Below are 27,041 nucleotides of genomic sequence, written 5' to 3'. Positions count from 1 at the left end.
CCCAGGCATGGCTCTTCCATGCAAGCTGTGTGAATGTGCAGAAATCAGTCAACTTCACTCCTGGAGCCAAAGCTGCCTTATTTACAGAATGAGGAAGATGATCTTGGTGATATCTTGTTTACAATCTTAAAATTGTATGAATATATTTATCTTTCTTTTTGACAATTATCGGCTCCTTTTGAACCTCTGTTCAACATCTGAGCAATGTTACAATCAAGTATTATTTTTTAAAGGTCATTGTGTTTATCTGGTACAACTTAGAAATTTCATAGCTTCCTTTCCAATTTAATATGAAGACTCGATTTAGTAAAAAAAAAAAAAAAAAAGCATTGGACTAAAAATCAGGGAACAATCTCTAGATTCAGTTCTTCCCTAATAAGATGAAGGATATTGACAGAATTGCTTAAACTCTATGCATCTCAGCTTCCTTGTTTGTACATAACACATATGCTGTAAATTTGGTGAAAGGCAAGCTCTAACTTTAACTTTCTAAGGTATTGGCATGGGGGAAACACCTGTCTCCCCTTTTCCCTTTCAATAATTGAACCATCTATGCATTAGCTGGGCACAAGGCAGCCCAGCTAGAGACTACATTTCTCAGCCTCCCTGTGGCGAGGGGCGGCCGTGGAATTGAGTGCAGGCAGGAGGGAGGTAAGCAGAGGTGATGTGTGCACCTTCCGGTTCATCCCCAACCTAAGTGCGAGCTGCTTACCCTGGACCTCCTCTATTCCACCTTCTTACCAGATGGGAATGGTGCCTAATCACTGCCTTGGGCCCAGGTAACAGAAGAATCAATGGAAGGTGAGGATGGCAGAGCTGAATGGTCACAAACCAGAGCCTTCCATCTGCTTCTGACCACCACTGGCCATAGGACTGTTGTGAGAAAGAGAAGAATAAATTTTCACCTTGTTTCACCCTCTGTATTTTGGGGAGTCTTTTTTATAGCAGCTTAGCTTGCACCCTACCAAACACAGAATTGGAATTCACTCTTACTTAAAATTAAGTAAAGGTTAGGATTCCTTGTTACTTAATACCCTACCAACACAGAATTAGGAATCACTTTTACCTAAGTGGCACTCTTACTTTCTTTAAAAGTTTAATGATTTACTCATTGGTTAAGAACTCGGGCTCTGGAGTCAGAATGGAGCAAAATCCTGGTTTGGTTGTTTCCCAGCCCTGTAACTTAAGGCACATTACCCAACTTCTCCATGCCTTGGTGTGTCTATCTGTAAAATTGGAGCAATAATGAGACTTACCTGGTGAAATAGTTAGAAGGATCAGATGAGAGATGTATAAAGATGCTACCCCAGTGCCTGGCACCTTATAAACCCTGAGGAAATAGTAGTTGCTAATATAATAATTATTAACACTATTATCAGGATCATCATCACTATTATCATCACCCTCATCATCTATTTGTGCTTTAGTAAAACTGGTTTGCTGAGCATCCCAGATTTAGGAAACCCAATGTAAACAGTCACCCATCCTTAATTCAGCACTCTGGGATTCTCTGCACATCTGTCCAGCTCAGGATGAATTTAGCAGTAAAGAGACCTGCTGCCTTTGTTGTTATTCTGGCTGTAGTGTCACCTGCAGAGTGACTGAGCATGACATCCCCTGTGCTCATGGTTTTGCATGTTCAGCATCCTCTTAGGAGCCAGAACACCTGAAATGAAAGAGGGAGCAATGAGGAAAAATAAAAGGTTGAGTAGAGAATGATTTCTTTTTTATAACTGTCAACCTTAAATTTGCCTATGGACTTGCCTGTTGACTATGAAAAAAAAAATGCCTATGACAGGGATCTAAGGAAAAAGCATTGAAATTTGCCATTAATGTGAAAAACTTTCCCTTTTAATCAAATACAATATTAGACATAGAAAAGCTACATGGTTAATTGGTTCATATAATTTTGGAGTTTTAAAAAATATTTTTAAATATTCCTTTCCTTTGATCATTTTACCAGTAATACATACATTGTAGCACATTAGAAAATGCAGAAAAAGAAATTGTTTTACAAATTAAAATTTCCTGTAATCCCATCACCCAGAGATAACTACTGCTGCTTTCAGATACCTCCTCTGAGACTTACATCAGCATTTCGCCCAGCTCTCAGGGGCTGTGTTTGCTCCCCCTCCTCATCTCGGCCCAGGCGCTTTCCCCAGGACTATTGCTTCCTCCTGCCCCTCGGTCCCCATCCTCTCCACCCCTCAGGACACCTGCTTTCACTGCAGGCCCTGCCCTGACTCTGTCCGTAGAGAAGGAACCTGCTAGCCCTGAGCTCTTCTAGCATTTGTTCTCATGTATCGTTAACACCTTAACTCACAGAGGTCAGAACTTAAAGAGCTTGTGTCCCAGCACTTCCCAAACTGTGTTCTGAGGAATGTTCATTGTCCAGTAATAATAATAATAATTAAAAGGAAAACTCAATGGCCAACTGCTGGGGTATAGACAGTGCAACACACGTCTTTATAACAGAGCTGACCATATACTCCCTGATCACATCCATTCCATTTTGGAACATGTCAGTTAAGTTCAACCATTGCATTTATTAGGAGAGGAAACTTGGTTTTCTCAGAGAGACTAAGGGACTTCCCCAGGGGCACACTGCCTGAGAAGGGCAGAGCTGGGCCTTGGAACTCATGTCTCTTGTTGGTTGGGCCTGTGCTTCCTCCAGCACCTACGGTGCCTTCAGCCTGAGTCATGTTTCTAACTTGTTTTAAAAAAAAATTTTTAAATTTTCCTTTCTTTCTATCATTTTACCAGTTTAACTGGATGTTGTGCATGACCTTGTGTGTGTGCACACATGCTTCTCGTGTCCTGATCTCTTGTTCTGTCTCCTCTAGTTCTCAAATTGGTGTTTGGTGAACCATACTGAGTTTCCTTAGAAGAGTCAGAAATGTTAGCTGTAGTGCACATCTGTTCTTGCTGACACAGCATCTGTTCTTCTGGACCAGATTTCTAACTTCCTTTGAGATACTGGCCATGTACCCCACCTCAGTCTTCAGTCCATGTAGTTGAGGCGGGTCAACCCGATTCGAAGAATAAAGCCAGCTCAAAGGAAAGCAAAACTGTGAGATGGAAAGAGAGAATTTGGGTATCTGTTTTTGTATCTAGAAGAGTTCTGATTAGTAAATCTGTGCGTATCTAGGATTTGGTTGCTAAAACATAATGATTTTAAAAGGGATTCCACATATTTTTACTGGACAAGAACCATCTGACTAAGACTTGCTGATAAGGCATTATGCCATAATCTCTGGGCCTTTCTTTCTTTTTAAAAGCAAAGAAGGGACTTTCAAAAGTGTGTACTAAATACCATTTTCCACCCTCTGGCACTGATGGACTTTGTAAGACTGGCTCAGGGAACTCAGCCAAGAGAAAGAAGACAGTCACCATTAGTGAAAATGGAGATGATATTACACTTAACTCTGTTATCCAGCTCCACGTTGGCAACCTCCCAGGTACTCACCTTGAAAATGTGCTAATGGGAGTTTGTGTAACCTCACAGACAGCTGCTGGATTTGAACTGAAAAGAGCTCCAGATTCAGGGCCTGACACATTCAGTGCTCAGTAAATGTTTATTGAAGAGTAGTTTCTACTACTTTCTTTTTTTTTGAGACAGAGTCTCACTCTGTTGCCCGGGCTAGAGTGCCGTGGCTTCAGCCTAGCTCACCTCAACCTCAGACTCCTGGGCTCAAGCGATCCTTCTGCCTCAGCCTCCCAAGTAGCTGGGACTACAGGCATGCGCCACCATGCCCGGCTAATTTTTTCTATATATTTTTAGTTGTCCAATTAATTTCTTTCTATTTTTAGTAGAGACGGGGTCTCGCTCTTGCTCAGGCTGGTCTCAAACTCCTGACCTTGAGCGATCCACCCGCCTCGGCCTCCCATAGTGCTAGGATTACAGGCATGAGCCACCGCGCCCGGCCTCTACTACTTTCTGACTTTATTATCTGGAATGAGTAAAATTGCACTTTTTTAAGCAGCTAGATGGGGATAATAATAAGATACCTTTCCTTCCCAGGCAGCACTGCATAATTCCATTTGCATATAACACATCTGAATGATGTCCTCTCTCTGTCATACAGATTCTTCATTCATTTTTTTCATCATTTATTCATTCATTCACTTACCCTCTGTTGAATTCTGAACCAGGGGTTCTGCTAGGTGGTGAGTAACAAACAGTCCCTGCTAGTACCTATCACTGAGGACCTTCCATGCAGCTGCTAGTTGCCTGGCCCAGTGTTTGGCATTTGGACATAAAGGTGAGTGAGTCACGATGTTGCCTTACAAAAGCAGCAGGCTCTGCAGTGGTGAGTGCCCCATGGACCACGTGTACTGGGGCAGATAAAGGTTGAGAGCCCCTGCTGTGGTTGATGGGGCGTATTCAGCAAGACTGCCTTGTAGCTGCCCTTCAATTCGGAAAGAACACTCTAGCAAGGCAGGAGATGAAAGGGACATAACGTAGAATAGTCATAGGAAGGGTGGTTTGGAGGAAATGATTCTGGAAATTTTTACGCAGTACAGAGAGCGAGCTTGCCCTCAACTTTACAAAAGCCAAATGCTCTTACTGTTGTTGCGATGTTCATTCCCAGAAGAGGGCCATGCAAGGTTGAGTTCAAGAGCTCATTTCTGAAAGCACAGAGCGCCGGCACCCAACCCAGCCTCTGTCATTTGTCTGTGCCGCGTGGCTCCCTGTCGGCTGGATCAAAGCTTCAGGTAGCACCTTGCACACCTCGCTATACCCACAGCAGGAAGATTCTCTTCGACTCTTCTCCTTCATGGAACCGAGGTCCTTACTGGAAAATACAGCACATTTGCCATAATTGAGTTTCTCAGACCAAAACAGACCAACTTCTGCTTCTCACCAGCCAGATGGAGACATCAAAGCCAAAGCCAAATCCTGGGGGCGCAGCTCAGGACTCAGCCTTCCCTGGTCAATTTCTCCTTCTAAGGCTGTATCTTAGGTTTATGGAATTGTGGATTAACTGATGTAGAGCATTTTAATGGTATATTCCTAGCCTTAAAAAAAAAAAAGCCCAGATTATTATTGAACTGCACACTTATCATAGAAAAAATTGGGGAATGTACAAAAGCAAAAAGAAGGAAAAAAATTGATCACCCTTAATCCTCTATCCAAAGATAACCATATTAATGTTTTGGAATATTCTTGTCTCTTTTCTTTCTATGTATGTATGCATGTGTGTGTGTGTGTGCGTGCATGCACATGCATGTGTTTATATGTAAAATTTTGAAACACACTTGGAAATATGTTGCATCTTCAATTTTATATCCTTTTTACTTTAACTTAATCTATTTCTGATTTTTTTTTTGAGGTCCTTGCTATGGAGGGCTGTCATGGACTGTATGTTCCTACAGATAATCCTGATAGCACAAGTCAGAGACAAAAGATGGACTGGCCGTGAACTTGACCCAGGGCGGCCATTCCATTTTTGGTGTGCAAGTTAAGTGAGCACCAACTGACCCACAACCAGAGTATTTAGCAAAACTCCCTGCTGCTACACTTCAGGCCACATGCAGTCAGAACACAGAAATTCAGCCACGGCTGGGAGGACAATTTGCAGAGGTGACCTGAGTATCATAAATGAATGTTCAGATTTTGTTAAGGTGTTGTTTGGACAAGAATATATAGCTTGAAGCATACTGTTTATCTGAGGATTTTGCAGAAGGTACAATAAATGGATTGGAAAATGTTTGAAGAGATTTTCCTCCCCAGAGAACAGTGGAGAAAATAAAAATTCATTTAGAATGAGCATTCGGTATATTTATATTTATCGTGCTGTGGGATTTACCTTGTAAAGCTGCTTTGTGAACTGGAAAGTGCTATGTAAAAATAATGTTGGCACCCATTGTTATATCATTTATGGGGAAAATGGATATGCATGTCTATCTAGATATGCACGCAAAGCCTACTTTAAATGTGTAAGATTGTAATCTGAACAGGTGAATGTGGACAGCTGCTGTCTGCTTTTGAGTTCACACAATTCCATTTTTATGCATGGTTCTAGGTTGTGATGTTCCTGCTTGGATTACTTCTCTGTCAAAATATTTCCTGGGAGAGTTATTGAGATTTCTTCGTATTGTTTTTATTCGTAAAAGAAGTCTCATTCAAACACATCTATTATCTAGGTTGGCCGACCAAGGGAGCTTTCCAAAAGCTCTAAACAATCATTTCAGATTTGAAATAGACAAGATGGTCCCTTTCCGGCTCCCGCATCTTATGCAGTCAGCGAGACTCCCTGGAAGGCAGGCAGGCCGGTGTCTGTGTGAACTGGACCAGACCTGCAGGAGGAGGGAGCTCTAATCAAGAGCCTTCCTGAGAGACTGCCCTCACCTTTCAGCTAAGTCCCAGTCTAAATTGGTTTGGGAAACAGTTGGGTTTCAATTACTCAGAAGCTTATGTCTCACAGTTCAATGCCATGTGCAGCTAGGCGCCTAGCAACGGCTCTCTGATGGGCAATGATGAGATTTTAATTAGCATTTGGGATCCATCTAGAAATCCATTTCAAGCCCATTTACTTGAAGGAGCCCAGCCTTGTTTGGGACCTGTTTCCGCAGCAAGCACATAACCTCTGCTCTTCCCAGGGTCCACATTCAGGGCTTCTCTCTGGAGACGTAGCCAGTCTTCTTTTCTGGCTTGGTGCCAGGAAAATTGAATCTCCTGTGTGCAGGGAAGTGAGTCAAGAGCAGCCACGTGGCCTTTTGATGTTCCAGGGTGCCAGGATGCTGTGCCCTGGATAGGGGTGGCATAGCCATCCCCTCAGTCACGCAAAACAGAGGATCCCCTGGACTTGGCCTGCTCCCCCATCCCACCCCCAGAGTCACTGTCTCTGCCACTCCTCCTCATTGACAGCTCTTGTGCCCAAACCCCTTCCTCTCTCCCTTGCCCCAACTCCTCTTCCTGCTCCCATTGCAGCCAGACTGTGCTCTGCAGCCAGGGCAATGGTTCCAAAACTTAAGAAATGCAAAGTTTATTCCCCTTAACTCCCAAGAGGCCGAATCTTGTGAAAAAACTTCCGCATGGAACATACACCACAGTTCCCCAAAGAACGCACACATCTGGCTTCAGGATCTGAGGCCCCTTGCAAGAGAACTTTAAAAATGCAGATCTCTGGACTGCCCTTAGACCTGCCCCATGAGGCTGTCCGGGACAAGGCCTGGGAGTCTGCGTGATCACCACCTGCTAGTGAACAGGATGGAGTCTGCACTTCTTAATGAGCACGCTGGACCTGTGAGTGTCTGACCCCTGCCTACCTGGCCAGCATGGCATCGTGCTGTCCTCCCCTTCCCTGCCCATGCCCTTCAGCCCGCCTCCGGCCAGGGGAATCCCCTTGCATGTCCCCTCACCATCCACTCTGTGTCATGCCTTTGTGCTACTTCCTGCTCGTGGCACTCCGCCTGCCTGTCTGTATTCCTCCCCTTCCTGTCCACCGGGCAGACATTTGCTCATCTTTACAAACCCAACTCAGGTATCCCCTACACTCTGATGCCTTTCTGCTACGATGAAAGGCATCATTCATTCAACAAATATTTACAGAGTCCTTTTCACGTGCCCGGCACTATTCTGGGATTTGATTGTGAACTCGGCAGGTGAAAATCATATTCTAGAGGGACAGACAAGAAAACAGCATTGCTAGATCATGTGGTAATTCTACGTTTAATTTTTTGAGGAACTACCATACTGTTTTCCATAGCGGTTGTGCCATTTTACACTCCCACCTGCAGTGCACAAGGGCTCTTATTTCTCCACACCCTCACTAACATCTATTTTCTCCTGTTTTGATAATAGCCATCCTAAGGGGTGTGAAGTGGTATCTCATTGTGATACTGATTTGCATTTCCCTAATGATTAGAGATGTTGAGCATCTTTTCATGTGCTTATTGGTTGACTCCAAAATTTTTGACCTAAGCAATTGGAAGAAGGGAGTTATCACGAAACGAGGTAGGGAATATTATGGGGAGAACAGGTTATAAAGGAAAAATCCAGAATTAATTTTTTTTTGAGTTAGGGTCTCACTCTATCACCTGGGCTACAGTGCAGTGGTGTCATCATAGCTCACTACAGCCTCAAACCACTGGGCTCAAGTGATCCTCCTGCCTCAGCCTTCTGAGAAGCTGGAACTACAGGTGCTCATCACCGCACCCAGCTAATTTTTTTTTTGAGACAAGATCTCACTATGTTGCCAAGGCTAGTCTTGAACTCTTGGCCTCAAACAATACTCCCACCTCCGCCCCCCAAAGTTCTGGGATTACAGGCATGCACCGCCATGCCCAGCCCAAAATTAAATTTGAGATGCATGTTAGATGTCCAAGTGAAGAGACATTGGTGAGCAACAGGATACATGAATCTGGTGGTTAGTGGCAGGTGCAACATGGTTATATAAAGGTTAGTGTCATTAGAAAATAATGCATGCATAAAATCATGAGATTGAATGAGATGCCAAGGGAATGTTTGTAGAGAAGAGAAACAGTCTGAAGCCCAGGCTCTGGGGTGCTCCTATTTGAAGGATGGGAAATGAAGAGGAACTAACTAGCCAGGGAGAAGAGAAGGAGGCACCAGTAGTCAGTAGGGGGGTGCTATATTCTGGAAGCCAAGTGATGACAATGTTTCAAGGAGGAGGGAGTGATTTATTATGTCTAATGCTGCTGAAAAGTTGTAGAGATGAAGACTGAGAATTGGCTATTGTTTTAGCAATAGGAGGTCAGTAGTGACCTTGATGAGTCGTTTGTTACAAAGGGGTGCAGAAAAATGGAAATGTGGGATCAAAAGAAGGATTTTTGTTAAATTATAAAAATGGCAGCACATTTACATGTTTTTTGTTGTTTTTTGTTTGTTTGTTTGTTTTTTTGAGACAGATTCTTGCTCTGTTGCCCGGGCTAGAGTGCCGTGGCATCAGCCTAGCTCAGAGCAACCTCAAACTCCTTGGCTCAAACGATCCTCCTGCCTCAGCCTCCTGATTAGCTGGGACTACAGGCATGCACCACCATGCCCGGCTAATTTTTATATATATATATATTTTTTTTAGTTGTCCAGATGATTTCTTTCTATTTTTTAGTAGAGGCGGGGTCTCGCTCTTGCTCAGGCTGGTCTCGAACTCCTGACCTTGAGGGATCCACCCGCCTTGGCCTCCCAGAGTGCTAGGATTACAGGCGTGAGCCACCGCGCCCGGCCCACATTTATATGTTGATGGGAGTGATCCCTTAATGAAGAGGCCAGAGAAAAGGGGAGAATTACTGGAGCAGTGTGACCCTTCCCTCCCTGTGCCCTGTGCCTTTCTCTGTGCCTCTGCAGACTTCCAGCAGAGACTCTAAACACCTCTATACAGCAGTCCCACTTATCTGCAGTTTCTTTCCCTGGTTTCAGTTTCCTGAGGTCAACAGAAGCCTGAAAATATTAAGTGGAAAATTCCAGAAATAAACCATTTGTAAGTTTTAAATTGTGCATTTTCCTGAGTGGTGTGATGAAATCCTGTGCCATCCTGCTCCATCGCTCCTGGGACATGAATCATCCCCTTGTCCAGCGTATTCACGCTGTGGACGCTACCCACCCATTACCCATTGAGTAGCTTTCTCAGTTACCAGCCCGACTGCCGTGGTATCACAGTGCTTATGTTCAAGTAACTCTTATTTTACTTGATAATGGTCCCAAAGCGCAAGGGTAGTGATGCTGGCATATAGTTATAATTATTCTATTTTATTATTATTGTTGTTAATCTCTTAATGTGCCTAACTTATAAATTAAACTTTATCATAGGTATGTATGTATAGGAAAAAACATAGTGTAGATAGGGTTTGGTACTATCCAAGGTCTCAGGCATCCACTGGGGGTCTTGGAGCATATCCCCTGTGGATAAGGGGAGACCACTGTACTTACTAATTGGCTTACTTTTCTGTTTGTCTTTGTGTATTAGTCAGATTTTCCTGCAATAATTCTGTGTAACAAACAGGTCTAAAATCTCAGTGGCTACAGCAACAGTGATTTATTTCATGCTCAGATTGGCTGCTGTTCAGCTGCTCTCAGCTGGGCCTGGCTGAGCCAGGCTAATTCCAGTCTTCGGGTTGGGGTCCATCCTGCTCCATGTGTCTCTCATTCTGGGACCAGTGGCTCCCCTGTACGTACTTTTCTCGTGGCAAATGGTGGAAGCACAAGAGAGCAAACCAGAGCACATAAACACATTCAGAGCCTCTGCCCACAGTGAGTCCACTCACATTCCATTGGCCAAAGCAAGTCACACAGCCAAGCCCAACATCAATAGGGGAGAACAGTAAATGCCATCCTCAGACGAGGAAGGGCCATGGCAAGGAAGGGGAGGGAAGGAAAAACAATGTGGACAAATAACATAGTGCATCACACTCTACTAGCTTATATGCCCCTCAACAGTATGGTCTTATTTGTTCTGCTTTTCTAGTGCCTAACATCATGCCTGGCATGTAGTAAATGCTGCAAAAACATTGAGTGAAAGCATACTACCAGCTCTTCTCTGAACAAGGCTATGGTTTTGTCCCTTTTAACTTGGGATCCAGAAGGATTTGCGTTTGAATCCCAGCACCCTCGCTTTTTAGCTCAATGAATTTTGGCAATAATATCAATAATAGTAAAAATAATAATAGATGGCATTTCTTGACTGCTTAATGTGTGCCAGGAACACCATGAAGGGTTTTAGGTTCATTATGTCATCTAATCTCCAAACAAAGCTACAATACGAGGTAGGCGTTGTTCTCCCCATGCCATAGATAAGGTAACTGAGACTCAGAGAGGCTCAATAACTTACTCAAGGTCACACAGCTAGAAAGAGTTAGAGCTACGGTGTGTACCTGGGTCCAGCAGGCTCTAAAGCTCTGTCACCCCTACATATGAAATTAACTTCATCTGTAAAATAAATCTAAGCATAAGAACATCCACTTTGTAGAATTGTCAGAAGATTAATTGCAAAGACATATGTAAATTACCCCGCCCAGTGATTGTCATACTCTGGGCACTCAACAGATATTATTTCCTTTTTTTCTTTTCCATTTCAATTCTGACTCCCGCTGCCAAACTTGATGGAAACTTTCCTCAGGATCTGTTGCTCATAAGCTATTAATTATAGCTTTGTTAAACCTGCAGTACTCAACCTCTAAGACCCTAACAGGCCCTTTGCTGAAATTTTCTGTGAAGTCAAACCACTGGCAATGGATTTCTGAAACTCTTGGGGAGACTTCCCAACTTGCTAAGTATTTTTCGTGGCTGCTGAGTTATTTATGTCCCTTGATGGATTCTAAAGTTGGCCTCCCCCTTAGGAGGTGGATTTATAAATGAGGCTTGGGCCAGTCCCTCCGATGTTCCAGTCTAGTAGGTGGTGAGTGACAGCCTGCGAGGCAGATGGCAGGAGAGCGGTTGCCAGGTGCCCCGTGAGGCGCCAAGCCTGGGAGAGGGGCAAGTCTGCTCAGAATCTACTCAACAATTTCAGACATTCAGAGCAGGCTGGGGAGATTGTGTCTCCTAAAACAAGGGACACTTCCTTTTGACGGGGTGAGAGGAGAGAAGGAAGAAACATTTAATGAGTACCTATGATGGGCCAGACACTTAAGAGATGTAATCCTGTTTGATTCTCATGAAAACCAGGTCTGGGTCATCTCCATTTTACAGGTGAGAAAACTGAGGCTCAGAGAAGTGAAATAACTTGAGCGCAGTGACAAGATCTGGTAGAGAATGCCAGGGATGTGAGGCTAAAGAGGACGTGGGAAGGGGATTTGAAGAATGATTGCAATGATTGCAAAAAGGCTGCAAAAGGAGAGACGTTAGGGTGAAAACAGACAGTTAAACTAGGAGAAAGAAGGGTCAAGCTCCGTAAGTATAAGGAAAGGGAGGGAGTGAACAGTGTGGAAAAGGAAGGGATGTGGAGAAAGTAGGCAGATGTCTCAGTGGGGCAGTCCCTGGAGTGCCCTTGCCACGGTCCCAGTCGCGAACACGCGCATATCTCCACACTGCACAGGAAGAAAGCTTGATGCCTGTGAATGTTCTCACAGTTCTTCGAACTGGTTTTATGACACGCAATGGCGTATAGCCCTCCCTCCTCTTTCATCTCTTCCTGAAAAAAGAAGGGTTTTTTAAGGCCAACCTCGGGAATTTCATTAGCTGCATTTGTAAACAAAAAGCAGACCTCCAGTTTACTGGCAGAAATGGAAAAAGGAGTAAAGAAAATTTTACTTAATAACAGTGAAATAAGAAACATTGTCGATAATTTTCCACAGAAACAACTTAATGCCTATCAGTAGGAGACAGAGAAATAAATCATAGCACATCCAATACAGTGGCATAAGCAACAGCCAAAAATAAAAATGAGAGATTTCTGTTTTAATTGACAAGTAAAAATTACATATGTCTATGGTGTACAGCATGATGTTTTGATAGACGCATACATTATGCAATAGCTAAATCAAACTATTTAACTTATTAATTACTTCACATACTTTTTGTGGAGAGAACACTTAAAATCTATTCTCTTAGCAATTTTCAAACATATAATATATTGTTAACTGCAGTTGCTATGCTGTACAATAGATCTCTTGAACTTATTCCTCTTGTCTAACTGAAATTTTGTGTGTTCTGACCAACATTAATGAGGAATTTCTTTATGTACAGAAAAGGCGTGACCTCTAAAATCTATTGTTAGGTGAAAAAAATCAAGGTACAGATGAATGTGCATGCATATAAAAGAGGGTGAAGAATATAATATGAAATGAAATACATAATATAATACATTCTTATTTAATCACACACTACCCCTGGAATGATACATGAGTAATCTTCTGGGCAGGGAGGTTGGGGAAAAGGAAGGCAGGAGCTATTTACCAGGTCTTAGCCTAACAGAACAGTTTAGGCAGACCCCAGTGTTCCCAAAGGACGCCATGTTTTCTTGTGTTTTGGGACCTTAGTTGCAGGACACCATGAATAAATGTGCACGTGCCAGAGTGCCCTTAGACAATGTGTGCCTGCAGTGTGGCACCTACTCTGCTACCTCCAGCCTAAAAATCAAATTTTGTGTTAATTTGGGGGTGGGCACAAAGGAAAAGTTTTCACATGACAGGGCAGACTCACATGAGTGAATGCTAGGAACAGCTAAAGCCTTAAGACCCTGATCCAGGGGACTCTGGTTCCTACTCAAATGGGAGCAGCATTGGTTTCTTCCTTTCACCGGTGCTTTCATGGCATCAGGATATTCTGCATCTTCGACTAAGTTTTCCATTCTGCAGATGTGGATGAACATAGGAAACCCACACCCCAAGATCATCACCAACATCAGCAGGTGATTTTGTACTTAGTGGAATCATCAATACCAAATTCCATGGGATAATCTTTTAAAGGATGTTTTGTTTACCGTGAGAAACACCCATTTATGTTACAGTTTGCTGTGTGGCACAAGCTTGACTCTACTGAAGAGAAAAATCAGTCTTTTTCTATCATTTTGGGGTATTAATTGTGCAGAAAAGAGTTAACATAGCAGGCCTCGGCTGGCATCTGGGATTTCCGGAGGGTTCCCACCACTGAAACTGATAAGAGTTGCTCACTCTGCCTGAACTGTACAAACAATGTGGTTTATGCTGAACACCTCCTTTCCTTCTGGGAGTCTGGAATTTTGGTACATTCCTGGTAGAGGTTGCCTGCCTGACTCTCCCCCAATAAAAACCTTGGCTGATTAAAAAAGTCTTTAAGGGGCTTCCTTGGTAGACAATATTTCATAGAAGGCATTGTCACAACTCCTTGTTGGGTGAATTAAGTGTGCCTTGTGTGACTCCACTGGGAAAGGACTCTTGGAAGCTTAGTCCCTAGTTTCTGTTTCCTCCAGATACCACCCCATACACCTTTTCCCTTAGCTGAGTTTGCTTTGTATCGTTTCGCTGTAATAATCATCGCTATGGCTGTAACTATATGCTGGGTCTTGTGAGTCCTCTAGCGAGTCATTAAAATTGGAGGCAGTCTTGGGGACTCCTGACACATTAGGGTATTGACAGGTGCTGTTACAGATAAATGCCAGTATGTCAGAGACTCAACACGGTAGCTTATTTCTTGCTCATGTGAAGATAATGCCATGGCTCCCTATGGGGTGGTGCCCTTCTACTCAGTCATTCAGGGCTCAGAAGACTTCCATCTTGAACTCTGCTTTCCTCTAAGTCCTCTGTGTCCTCTCCATTAAGTTTGCAGGTGGAAAAAGAGGCAGTGGGAAGACATGAACCCTTCTTAACCTTAACCCCCACAATGACCCCAAAGTGCCACACATCACCTCATCTACCCAAATTCCGTTAGTCCTGTGGCCTCACCTAAATACAAGGGTAGAGGAAATGGGGTCTCTGCTAGCAGCAGCTCTTCACTGTGGAAAGAAAACGTGACCCCTTTGACCTACAGCAGTAGCTCCATAACAGATGCTTACTATGAACCTACTGTGTACTCAACTTCATACCAAGTACCGTGGAACAACACGAAGAGGTGATATGGTCCTTGCCTGTGGAGAGGTTGACATGGAATAGGGGATTGGTCACCCCAAGGATGATGGGGCAAGGCTCACTTTTCTGGGACGTCTTCTTTCCTATCAGACCCCTTCCTCTGTGTTTCCATAGTAACTAGTGCTGAATCCTCTCACAGCACTTATCACAGTGCATTGAAACATTCCATTTTCTTGTCTGACTCTCCCACTGAATTATAATATTTTAAGTTGCAAACTCAGTTGTCTTACAGACCAGCAGGTATCCCCAGTGCTCAGCCCAGAATCTGGCACATCGAGATGCGCACTGAATCCATGAATGAATGACTGAATGAGACAGTGAGATGCATGTAGTGTGTTACCATGCCGTGAGCATGTGCTTCAGAGTTAGTCAAACCTTCTCCATGACTTTGCAAAAGTTACTGAACTTCTCTGAACCTCAGTTGCTCATTCTTCGAATGGAGAGAAAAATACCAAGTGTTGCCAGGAAGATTCTCTGAGATTATGAATGTGTATATAGCACCTCACCTGGTGCTAGGTACATAATACATTCTGTAAAAATTTTGTTTATTATTAACATGAATTACAGGCAATGGGATACCAGTTTCAACATTCACTTACCCCAGATACACTCTTGGATAGAAGTCATTAGGAAGCCATAGAAACCACCGGAAGTGGCCAAGTCCTGTGCAGACGGTGATGAGAGGAGACAGTTGTAGAGACGATAGCTTCATTCCACTGTGGAGTCTTCCTGGGAGGGCAAAGGGGCTTCCTTCCCTGGTCCTTGACAGAGAGAGTGTTGGATTCATGATTCTCAAGGTGGGGCGTATTCTCCGAAGGCTTCACAAGACGTCAACCTCGTCTCACACTTCGACAATTACATTCTTCAAGTCAGAGGTCCGACTCCTTGATTTACTCATTCACTTAGTCATTTTAGAGTGTGCGCCTTGAGCCAGGAACTGGGGGTGTATAGTGATGAACAAAGAAAACCAAGCTCCTCCTCTCTCATGTGTATAAAAGAGGGTGAAGAATATAATATGAAATTAAATGCATAATATAAGATATTCTTGTTACCCTTCCTTACGCTTACAAAGGGTAAAGGTAAATCAGTGTGATGGTGTGGCGCAGGGATGCTTCAGGAGAACTTTTCTGATCTTAAATGCCCAGGGGAGCCAGCGCGGCACTTGGCATCTGACTCCCAAGCGTCTTGGCCAGCCCAGCTGTCTTCCATCCTTATCAGTGAGAGCAGCACCTCACGTGGGCCCACCCTACCCCTGGGTTTCTCAGCCTCTTCACCCCCTCACCTCCAGTGATCTTTTCCTCTGCTCTGCCTCAGCCACACACTCCCTTTGCCACACACTTGACCTTGTCATCACCGAAAAACTGCCTCTGCCTCATCCTTCCAGTTTTTCAGCTCTCGAAAAGACCCCAACTGCAGTGTCCTTCTCTCCCTCTGTCACACTCACCAAGTAAAACCCCAAGCCTAGATAACCCAGCCATCCTTCCTGTCCTTCCTTGAACTCACTCAGATGAACATCTGGGGAAGATCTCACAACAAAGCAGAGAACTGTAAGCACACATAGCCTTCAGTGCTGCCCTGTAATATAGACAACTCCATTCCTCCTTCCTAAAAACTAGTTCACAACTTCTCATTCCTCAAACATTTCCATGTTTCCTTCCTGTCCTCCAGCTCAGCACACTGTTAATGACCTTACCTCATTCCACTGACAGTGTAGAAGCCACCTTCTCACATCCACAAGGTGACGCTCCCTCATTCTCCTGCCCCAAGTGCCACACACCTGTTCCCATTTCTTCCTTCCCTCCTGCTCCCATGGAGGATGGGCCCTTCCTGTTCTCAAAACCACTCTCTGCAGACTACTCTTCTAAGGGATTTTGGCCCTTTATTGTCATTCCTGGGGCTTCCATTTCTGGATTCTCCATGGAGTCCTTCCCATCCTCATACAGATATACTCTGGACTCTCTCATCAATCAAACAGTAGCAAAACTGTTCTGATTCCATATCCCCCTCATCTTTAGTTTAGGCTTCCTCCTCTGAGCTCCACACACGTATCTATGTGCCTTGGTGCCAACTCCACAAGGGTGTCTAGAGGCATATCACATTTAATGTGTTCAAACTAGAATTCTTGGTCTTCTTCTCCATACCTGTTCTACCTAAAGTTTTTCCCATTTCAGGAAACACCGGCCTGTTGCTCAGGCCAGCATTTTGGGAGTCATTCTTGATTCCTGGGCTTCCCATAGTGTTCATGTCTTCCTTCATTCTATTCTTCACACAGCAGACAAAGCATTCTCTTTTTTTTTTCCTTTTGTTTTAAAAGAGGGAGAACAATCATCCTTGTCTTCTTCCTGATCTTATAAGGAAAGTACTCAGTCTTTCACCATTGAGTATGATGTTAACTGTGGATTGGTTATAGATGTGTTTTATCAGGTTGGGGAGATTCCATTCTGTTTCCAGTTTGTTGAGTGTTTATCATGAAAGGATGGTGAATTTCGTCAAATGCTTTTCCTGTGTCTGTTGAGAGATCCTGTGGTTTTTGTCCTTTATTGATAAGATGCATTACATTAGCTGATTTTCACATGTTATACCCCCCTTTTCTATATTGCTGGTTCGATTTTGTTGGGGTTTTTGCATTCCAAAGCGTTCCTTTTGAACAAATGAGATCACATCACTTCTCTGCTTTAAAACTCTTCAGTGGACTCCCACTGGACTCCAGGGTCCCCTACCGGATTCTGCGGAACCTGCCCTTTCTGGGGCCCTTGTCAATGTCACCCTTTTGTTTTGTTCCCAACACTTTCCAGTCCCACTTTCACGCAAATCCTCTTCTCAGGTGCCATTTGTGAGGATGGATCATCCTGAGTCAGCACGATGGGGGAGAAGCATCTCTGGTCCCGTCGGGATCCCACACACCCCACCCCGGCCCTAACTGGGCTCCGTTGACTCTCCTGCAGGTGATTTACGCCCTGAACACCCGCCAGGACGAGGCGGAGGCCAGCATGGAGGCGCTGCGGGACGCGCACCAGGCGGAGCTCCAGAACGCGGTGGCGGAGACCCAGGCCAGGCTCCTGCAGGAACGGGGCCGCGCGGAGGAGGAGGCCCTTCTCCAGCGCATCCAGGCCCTGGAGAGCGCCCTGGAGCTGCAGAAGAGGCTGACGCAGGAGGCGCAGGCCGAGTCGGCCTCGTGCAGGCTGGAGACCAAGGAGCGGGAGCTGCGGGTGGAGGCAGAGCACGCGGAGCGCGTCCTGACGCTCTCCAGGGAGATGCTGGAGCTCAAGGCCGACTACGAGAGGAGGCTCCAGCACCTGACGAGCCACGAAGCCCCCCAGCGGGGCGGGCTTCCGCAGGAGAGCCCCGACGCCAAAGCAGAGCCAGGCCAGGGCCCGGAGATGCAGGAGGTCCTGCTGGAGGTGCAGCGGCTGAGAGCGGAGAACCAGCAGCTGAGCAGGGACTACGCCCGCAAGGCCGAGGAGCTGCAGGCCACCTACGAGCGGGAGAACGAGGCCATCCGGCAGGCCATGCAGCAGTCGGTGAGCGAGGCCCTGTGGCAGTGGCAGGAGAAGGAGTCTGACCTCCGCAAGAACTTCCAGGTCCAGGAGTCGGCTCTGCAGGCCCAGGTCAGGAAGCTGGAAGGGGACCTGGAGCACAGAGGCCGCAAGATAAGTGACCTCAAGAAATATGCCCAGAAGCTAAAGGAAAGGATTCAGGTAAAGCAGCATCTTCTCATACCTCCCCAACGGGATAGAGGCATGGCTGCTAACTTTGAACACCTACTATGTGTCAGGCACTGGGCTAAGTGCTTGGCTTCTACCAACGTGAGCCTTATTATCTCCATTGAGTTCAACTACAGGCATTCAGCAAATATTTATTGAACACTTACTATATGCCAGGCGGGGGGCTATGGGCAGGGGACACCGGGTGAGCTAGACTTGGTCCCTGACCTCAGAGCTTAGAAACACAGTTTACAGATGAGAAGCCAACACTGAAATTGAGAGGCTTAAGGACTGGCCTAGCTGGGCACGCGGCTGATAAGTTTTTGAACTCAGCTCAGCCTAATTCTAAAGCCCTTGCTATTTCTGTAACAATCTGCCTGTCCTCAAATCCTTAGGACTTTGTGTTCATAGAGAGCAGGACCATTGATGAGTCAGTTATGTGAGCCCCACAAAAGCACAGAGCCCATCTCTAAAAGTAGCAACAGCCAATGTTCCTAATACTCCCTGAACATTGTTTTCTGTATTTAATCCTCACTACAGAAAGGTTAAATAACCTGCCCAGGGCGCAGAGTCCGAGGGTAAGGGGGATTTGATGTGCCCTGAGCCACGGAATTCCACAGATTCAGGGCTTCTGCTGGGCACTTCCCCACCTTTCAGATCTGATGGCTGTTCTGTGTACACAGGATGTCTCTATACAGAGCTGTAACCAGAGAAATGGGACCCTTCCTGTCTGTTTAGGACCTGGATGTGCAGCTCAAGGAGGCTCGACAGGAGAATTCAGAGTTGAAAAGCACTGCAAAAAAACTTGGGGAGAAGCTGGCTGTTGCCAAAGACAGACTGATGCTGCAGGAGTGTCATGAGACACAGAAAACTGGTGAGATGCCCTGGAATGACTTCCTTGAAGCCCAAATGTTAGCTGCCAGGTTGGCCTGGCTCCAGTGGCAGGCTCGAGACTGCTGAGGGGGCAGAGAAGAGGGGCAGGGCTGCTTGATCTGACCCGCCAGGGGTGAGTCCCGTCCTCACAGGGCACAGGTGAACTGACACCTAAAACTGTCTCACCTGGAACTGGCCCAGGGCAGACATCTAAAAGGTATGATATGGAAAGACCCCTTTTCCCCCACATAGTTCCCCACTAGGCCCACCATAATGCTGAAATTCTCAGCATGTTCTCATTCCCCACCTGACGCTTAGACAATGCTTTATGCTGTTAACATCATTTTGCACAAGTCCATTATTGGGTCTTTCCAGTAATTTTGTGTGATAGGCGTTGTCTGTCTCCCCATGTTATGGATCAAGACATGAGGCTGAGAAAGGGTAAGTGGCTGGCTCGAGGTCAGCCAACTGGTTGGTGGTAGAGCTGGTGTTTGTATGTAAGAATACATGACTTCAGGCCGGCGCGGTGGCTCACGCCTGTAATCCTAGCACTCTGGGAGGCCGAGGCGGGTGGATCATTTGAGCTCAGGAGTTTGAGACCAGCCTGAGCAAGAGCGAGACTCCCTCTTTACTAAAAGTAGAAAGAAATTAGCTGGACAACTAAAAACATATATATATAGAAAAAAAAAAATTAGCTGGGCATGGTGGTGCGTGCCTGTAGTCCCAGCTACTCGGGAGGTTGAGGCAGGAGGATCGCTTGAGCCCAGGAGTTTGAGGTTGCTGTGAGCTAAGCTGATGCCACAGCACTCTAGCCCGGGCAACAGAGTGAGACTTTGTCTCAAAAAAAAAAAGAATACATGACTTCAAATGCCTTCCCTGAGGCTCTATCAATAGAAAGTTCTTGAATACCTACAGAGCAACCAGCCTGACACTGGGAGAGATAACAAAGGGACAAGCCATGGGCTCTGCCTTCAGGGGCTGTGACATTACAGCCCACAGCACGCTGGCATCACAGGTGTGGCCCAGGTAGCAGGGGATAATGTGTCTGGGAAAGAAGAAATCACCATGGGCCAGCAAAGTGCAGAGGAGGAGAAGTTCGAGTTGGAACGAGAAAGGTGTTGTGGTTTGGAGCAGAGGTCTCAAAAGTAGGGCATCAATACTTAAGAGAATATGGGGGGAACTTAGTAATTCTGGTTATATTTATTTTTTGTTTCATCCTCTAAATTCCTACTGGGGGACATGCCCATTTTTTGTACATATATCGGGGGACATGCTCAATTTTTTTTTAACCTATGGAAAGTACAATCAAAAAAATTTGGAGATTACTCGTTGAGGAAGAGAGAGCAAAGGCAGCTATTTAAGCTCAGGATGCTGCTTGGGCAGAGACAGGAGGATCACTTGAGGCCAGGTGTTCAAGAGCAGCCTGAGCAACATAGCAAGACCCCATCTCTGAAAAAAGGAAAAAAGAAAAATCAGCCAGGCGTGGTGGTGCATGTCCCTAATCCTAGCCTCTCGGGAGGCTGAGGCAGGGGGATCACTTGAGCCCAGGAATTTGAGGCTGCAGTGAGCTATGATGATGCCACTGTACTCTAGCAGTGAGACCCTGCCTCAAAAAAAAAAAAAAAAGAGAGAGAAAAGGATGAGAATCACTCCTTTGACCATGCGTGAGAGCCAGTAGTAGACCATGAGCCAGGAATTACATAGGAGAGTGCTGGACAAAGAGGTCAACTAGCAGAATGGGGACCTGACAGTAGAAGACCTGGACACCAGGCCAAGGCCAAGGGCATTCCACATGATGTTGTTACTTATGCTTGCAGATGACACGAAGACTGAGCTGGTTTCAGAAAATGAAGTCCTGGGGAAAGCAAATGACTTGGAAGCCCACAGTCTTCATCCTGAGCAGAATCAAAGCTTTCCCAAGGAGTGTCCTTGCACAAAAGGAGGCACAGATACACAGGTAGTGTCTGATCCAGCCCTGGGGTGGAGAAGGCCCAGGAAGCTTTGCTGGCATGAACTTGAGGTAGAGGTCATTCTCCAAACATGATAGATCCACTTGGAGTGAACAGGTCCCGTGGTTTCAGGAGTAGAGAGCCAGCCAAATTCCTGCCTACCTCATGCCATTGGAAACTGGGAAACTGAGAATGTAGCAGAATCCTCCCAACTCCTTATCGTCGCCTCCTGGAAACTGGCTTAGGATGCCATTATGTGTTCCCAGTCTAAACACACAAAGCATTCTTTAGAAACTGCTGTAGCATGGGCTGGAATATCTGACCTTGTGACAGTAAACACACCATTCCAAAGAGCCCTTTTCCAGTGGTGGATAAAGTGAGAACTCTTACAAATATCAGACATATAGTCCTGTAAAATTCATTGTGCCTTGTGACACATGCTGTAAAATCAGTACATAAATGTTGTAAAAGTTGTATGGAAGGGAGATGGGTTCCCTGCTCCCACCCCTCCCAGGCAGTTTTACAAGGTCCTTTCTCTTTTTATAGACCAAGAAAGAGGCAAGTCTGGAGACAGAATATATCAATATGAAGCAACAATATGAAGAGGACCTTCGTAAAATCAAACACCAGACAGAAGAGGAAAAGAAACATCTCAGAGACCAGCTAGTGAAGCGACTGGAAGACTTCGTAAAGAAGCATACTGTGGAAGTGAAATCGGTTTGCTCGTCCGTGGAGGCTGAAAGAAAGAAGTTGCAGAAGGTGAGCTCCCGCTTTATAGAGACTGGACTGGCTCTTTTTCTTTCTCCCTCCTCCTTCCTTTCCTCTCTTATGTCTTATTTTCTTCCGCAAACATTTACTGAGCTCCTGCTATATACAAATCTAAGCCGGTTCTCTGGATACACACAGATGAAAGATGCAGTCCCTGCCCAAAGGGAGTTCAGGGTCTTTTGGAGGAGACAGGGGACACCCCTAGGACCATGAGACAGCAAGGCCTGGAGTCATTGACGGGGTATGGAATGGTGTCATGAGAGGGTAACTTAGGGAAATTCAACTCTACTCACTCAGCAAAAACGCAAAGGAACACCATGAACCAAAACCTCAGGCCTGGAAGACTGCCTGGAGCCAAATCCCCACTCTGCTGCCACACTGCAAGTTATTTAACCTGGGCCCTGGCAGAGGGAAATTCTGCATGCCTCAGTTTCCCCATTTGTAAAACAGATGATGATAATAATAGCACCTCATAGAATGGCTGTGAGGATTTAATGAGGGAATTCCTGTGAAGAAATGAAGCATATCCTAGTGCCTAGGATAGATGGGCAGCAGGTAGATGCAGGTCATTAATCAGTGGCATTCCAGAGTAAGGGAACATTCTGTCTCTGTGTACCATTCCAAAGCAAAGGGGGAAGCTTTCTGCTGAGAAGGCATGCAGAGCCTCATCTCTCGTGTTTTCTGGGAAAAGTAAATAATATATGAGAAGATTTTAGGAAAATAATGAAGTGTAAATCAATAGTATTGTGAACATAGGTGGAATACTTTCATTATTACAAGAAAGCCTCTTTATAATCTAAGAACCTGCAGTACTAGATTTGAGTGTTCACTGAAAGATAATCCCATATCACTGGGGGATGCAGTGTGGTGGTTAAGAGTAGTAAGTACTCAAGAAATATGGATAAATAAAAGAACTCATGAAAGACCCAGACTAGTCCTGGGTCTAAGTCCTGACTCTTCGACAAGCTGTGTGACCATGGGAAGGTCACATAACCTCTCTGAAGCCTGATTTCTAAAATAGGGCTAAATACTTTTAGAGCTTGTTACATGGATAAAGTATGGTATTACAGTATACATAAACTCTTAGCTCAGTGCACAGCATGTAGTGAAAGTTCAATAATTGGTAGCTATTATTAATTACCATGCGCATTGGGTGACATCATGTATGATAGCAATATTATTTAGTGCCCGCTATACTTTATAAAGCTCTTTATACTTATGAACACATTGAATCTTTCCAGCAATATTACAAAATGGGTGTTCCTATCCCCATTTTAGAGTTGAGGGAATTGAGGCTCAAAGATGTTGTGTATGAAGTCACACACATAGTGAGTGAAGGAGCCGCAATTCCAACCCAACAGCCTGGCTCCAGAGCCCCTGGTTTCCCTACCCCTCGCTGGGAAGACAGCTGTATTGAATGCATTTTTTCTCCCCATAAGCTGCGACTGGTTGCACAAATCTAATCCTCAGACAAACAGATGAACACTCTTTCCACCCTGAGCCACAGTCGGCAAGAGGAACGGTAGCTCACTCTCCTGGAGCTACAGGTTGCCCTGGTAACCTGTCAGCCAAATCTGCCTCTGAGGGTGTAAATCCCACGTCAGCTTTAATAGGAGACATGAGTGAGTCCATTTGGGAAATGAATCACATAGACATCAATTGTGTTTACTTCCTGTTTTGTGGTTTTACTTTTTGCTCATTTCTAAAAACCAAGAAGATATATTATATAATTAGGTCAAGCAGATTAGGGGAAGAGGTCTCAAATCTAGGGTTTACAGACTAAAAATAGACACCATTTTCCCCTATAGAGTTAGGAGTGTGCTATATCTTCGAGCCTTTGATTGTGGGTCTGTTGTGTATGCTGAATGTTCCCCTAACCTAAGGAACACACTAGGAGGTGGGCCGGGGTTGTCCCAGAGGCCTCTGTGCCTTCCCTGACTGCGGATCAGATGATATCGTCACTCACTCTTGACAGCACAGAGTGCACATCCTATAATTAGCACTTGCATACGCCGATTCCTAGGGAGGGGATGGAAACGAAGATTTATTGAGCACATCCTGAGCTGTGCTAGACGCTTCTGCACTCCACATTTCGTTTATATCACTTAGGATTCTTGGTGACAAGAATCACAAAACCCACTCTAGGAGTTTAGGTAGAAAAGAAATTTAGTAAAGGGTAATGGAAGACTTGGGAACTGGTCTTGGCAGCTACCCACCCAGAAATAATGTCCCAGATCCACTGCAAAACTGATTAGGAGACCGGACGTGGTGGCTCACATCTGTAATCCTAACACTTTGGGTGGCTGAGGCGGGCGGATTGCTTGAGGCCAGGAGTTCAAGACCAGCCTGAGCAACATAGCGAGGCCTCAACTCTAAAAACAATAGAAAAATCATTCAGGCATGGTGGAATGCACCTATAGTCCCAGCTACTTGGGAGGCTGAGGCGGTGGAATGCTCCTATAGTCCCAGCTACTTGGGAGGCTGAGGCAGGAGGATTGCTTGAGCCCAGGAGTTTTTGAGGTTGCAGTGAGCTATGATGACACCACTGCACTCTACCCTGGGTAGCAGAGTGAGATCCTGTCTCACAAAACAAAACAAAACTGATTAGGATTCTTGTGGTGTCCCTTTTGAGCCCAGACCTGCAGTTTACACAGCTGACACCACCAATGCTGAGCCCTGGACATTGCTTGAAGAACTGGGCTATCTAATATGGGACCCACTGGACACGTGGGGTTATTTAAATTTAAATTAATTACAATTAAATGAAATCTAAAATTCAGTTCCTCAGTGGCAACAGCCACATTTAAAGTGCTCAGTAGCCCTGTGTGGCTGGTGGCTGCCCTACTGGCCAGCACCTTAGCTATATCCTACTAGTTTAGAACATTCCATCATCACAGAAAGTTCAGTTGGTCAGTATTGCTCTAGAACCACTAGCTCTGCTACCCCTGGAAAGCTCAGTTGCCAAATCCTGTGTGACCCCTGCTTGTACACATCACTGGCTTCTGATTCCACATGCAGGATAGGTGTGTCTGCTTGGGGAGCTTCAGTCACGTCCCATGCCCTGGCTGCAGGGAGTCTGGCGTTGGCAGGTTTTATGATAAGAGGAGGGCCCTGACTCATCAGATGGAGAATTTACAGTCATTGAAAGGGGCAGGAGGTTAGATCCTGGGCAACCGAAAGGAATGACAACTCTCCACTCAATGATTAGATCCTTTCCTCAGCCCTGTTGTTGTTTTTCCATTTCATAGACGAGTAACTGGGAAAGTGAGTAACTGAGTATCACACGGCGAAGAGATGACAGAGTTGAATATGAATCAGGCCTATCGGACTCCAAAGCCAGGAACTTTTGCCCTCAACCAGTCTATGTGTGTAGCAGAATATACATCTCCCTGGGCCGTGGACACTAACATCCGGGTCCCTGCTCTGCTACTATCTATATACTGGTTATTTTTCATGTGCTGAATACATACTCCGTGTCTTGAGCAATGCAGAGACACAGGAATTGCTCATGTCCTCAAGGAACTCACAGTACGGCGGGGGAACGAGATGTGCTCAAACAAACAGTCAAGTCAATGTATTAATATAATAAGCACCACGCCTGGGGAAAACAGACTCACTGTCAAACCTTTAATAAGTCACCACAAACCATTCTGGGCCTCTGTTTTCTCATTTTAAGTAATAAATATTAATGAGATAATTTCCTCTGATTTTTTCCCAACTTTTGATTTCTATCAATTCCAAAAATACTCTTGGATGTTTAGAAGTATGTTGTTTGATTTCCAAATATTTGGGACCTTTCCAGATTATCATTTTGTTATTGATTTCTAATTTGATCCCCTGTGGTCAGAGAATAGAGTCTATCATTTCATTCCTTTTGAATTTGTTCAGCTTGTGTTTGGCCCAAATGTGGTCTATCTTGATGAATGGTCCATCTGTGCATACTTGAAAAGAATGTGAATCCACTGCTGTTGGGTGGAGTGTTCTATAGAGATAATTAGGTCAAGTTGGTCGATAGTGTTGTTCAAGTCTTTTATGTCCTTACTGTTTTTATTTCTTTTTCCCCCACTTGTTCTTTCGATTACTGAGCCATGAAGATTAAAATCTCAAATTTAAATTGTGAATGGGTCTATTTCTCCTTTTGGTTCTCAGTTTTTACTTCAAGTAAATTGAAACCTTTTTATTAGTGCATATACATTTAGGATTCTTAAGTCTTCTTGACAAATTGACCCTTTTATGATTTATGAAATATTCCTTGTCCAAATGTCAGCTTTGTCTGATAAAAAAATAGATATTCCAGCATTTTTTTTTTTTGAGACAGAGTCTCACTCTGTTGCTGGAGTAGAGTGCTGTGGCGTCAGCCTAGCTCACAGCAACCTCAAACTCCTGGGCTCAAGCAATCCTCCTGCCTCAGCCTCCCGAGTAGCTGGGACTACAGGCATGCGCCACCATGCCCAGCTAATTTTTTCTATGTATTTTTAGTTGTCCAATTAATTTCTTCCTATTTTTAGTAGAGATGGGGTCTCACTCTTGCTCAGGCTGGTTTCGAACTCCCGAGCTCAAAAAATCCGCCCGCCTCGGCCTCCCAGAGAGCTAGGATTATAGGCATGAGCCACTGCGCCTGGCCCTGCTCAAGGCTAATTGAACCTGTGGGTTTATAGTTTTCATTCGATTTGGAAATTTTAAGGCCATTATTTCTACCTTTTCTCTTGCTCTGCCCCACCCCAACCCCAATATTATCCCATGAGTCATCAAGGCTCTCTTCATTTTCATTTTCGACTCCTTGTCTCTCTGCACTTCAGTTTGGATAATTTCTACTGCTGTATCTTCAAGTTCACTCACCTTTTTTTCCTACACCATATAATCTTTTTTTTAAAGCCCATTCAGTATATTTTCATTTTAGGTATCATATTTTTTAGCTCTAGAAATTTCAATCTGTTCTTCTTTACAGTTTCCCTTTATCTTCTCTTTTTGTTCATGCTTTCCTTTAGATTCTTGATCATATTTATATTTGCTCCTTTAACATCCTCTTCTCTGTCATTTTGGGGTCTTTTCCTATTTACCGATTTTTCAAATATGAGTGGTTACGAGTCACATTTTCCTGCTTCTTTGCATATTTAGTAATTTTTGATTGAATGCTAGACATTAAGAATATTAAGTTGTTAAAAGTCAATTTGGGGCAGGTACAGTGGCTCATGCTTGTAATCCTAGCACTCTGGGAGGCCAAGGCAGGAGGACAGCTTGAGCT

At 44.8% G+C, this 27,041-nt stretch overlaps 1 protein-coding gene across 1 annotated transcript in view; it reads left to right on the top strand.

The window, feature by feature from the left end:
- FAM184B (family with sequence similarity 184, member B) overlaps positions 1-27,041 on the top strand; it is a 118,661-nt gene that overhangs the window by 37,974 nt on the left and 53,646 nt on the right. Inside the window, exons 2-5 of the mRNA XM_012638455.1 lie at positions 17,448-18,200; positions 18,945-19,080; positions 20,897-21,036; positions 21,575-21,787. Coding sequence (XP_012493909.1) covers positions 17,448-18,200; positions 18,945-19,080; positions 20,897-21,036; positions 21,575-21,787 — 1,242 coding nt within the window. The remainder of the gene's footprint in view (positions 1-17,447; positions 18,201-18,944; positions 19,081-20,896; positions 21,037-21,574; positions 21,788-27,041) is intronic.

Source organism: Propithecus coquereli, unplaced genomic scaffold (assembly GCF_000956105.1).
Source record: "Propithecus coquereli isolate 6110/MARCELLA unplaced genomic scaffold, Pcoq_1.0 Scaffold13, whole genome shotgun sequence".
NCBI lineage: Eukaryota > Metazoa > Chordata > Mammalia > Primates > Indriidae > Propithecus > Propithecus coquereli.
Note: the sequence above shows the minus strand (reverse complement) of the source record. Positions and strands in the feature narration are given on the sequence as shown.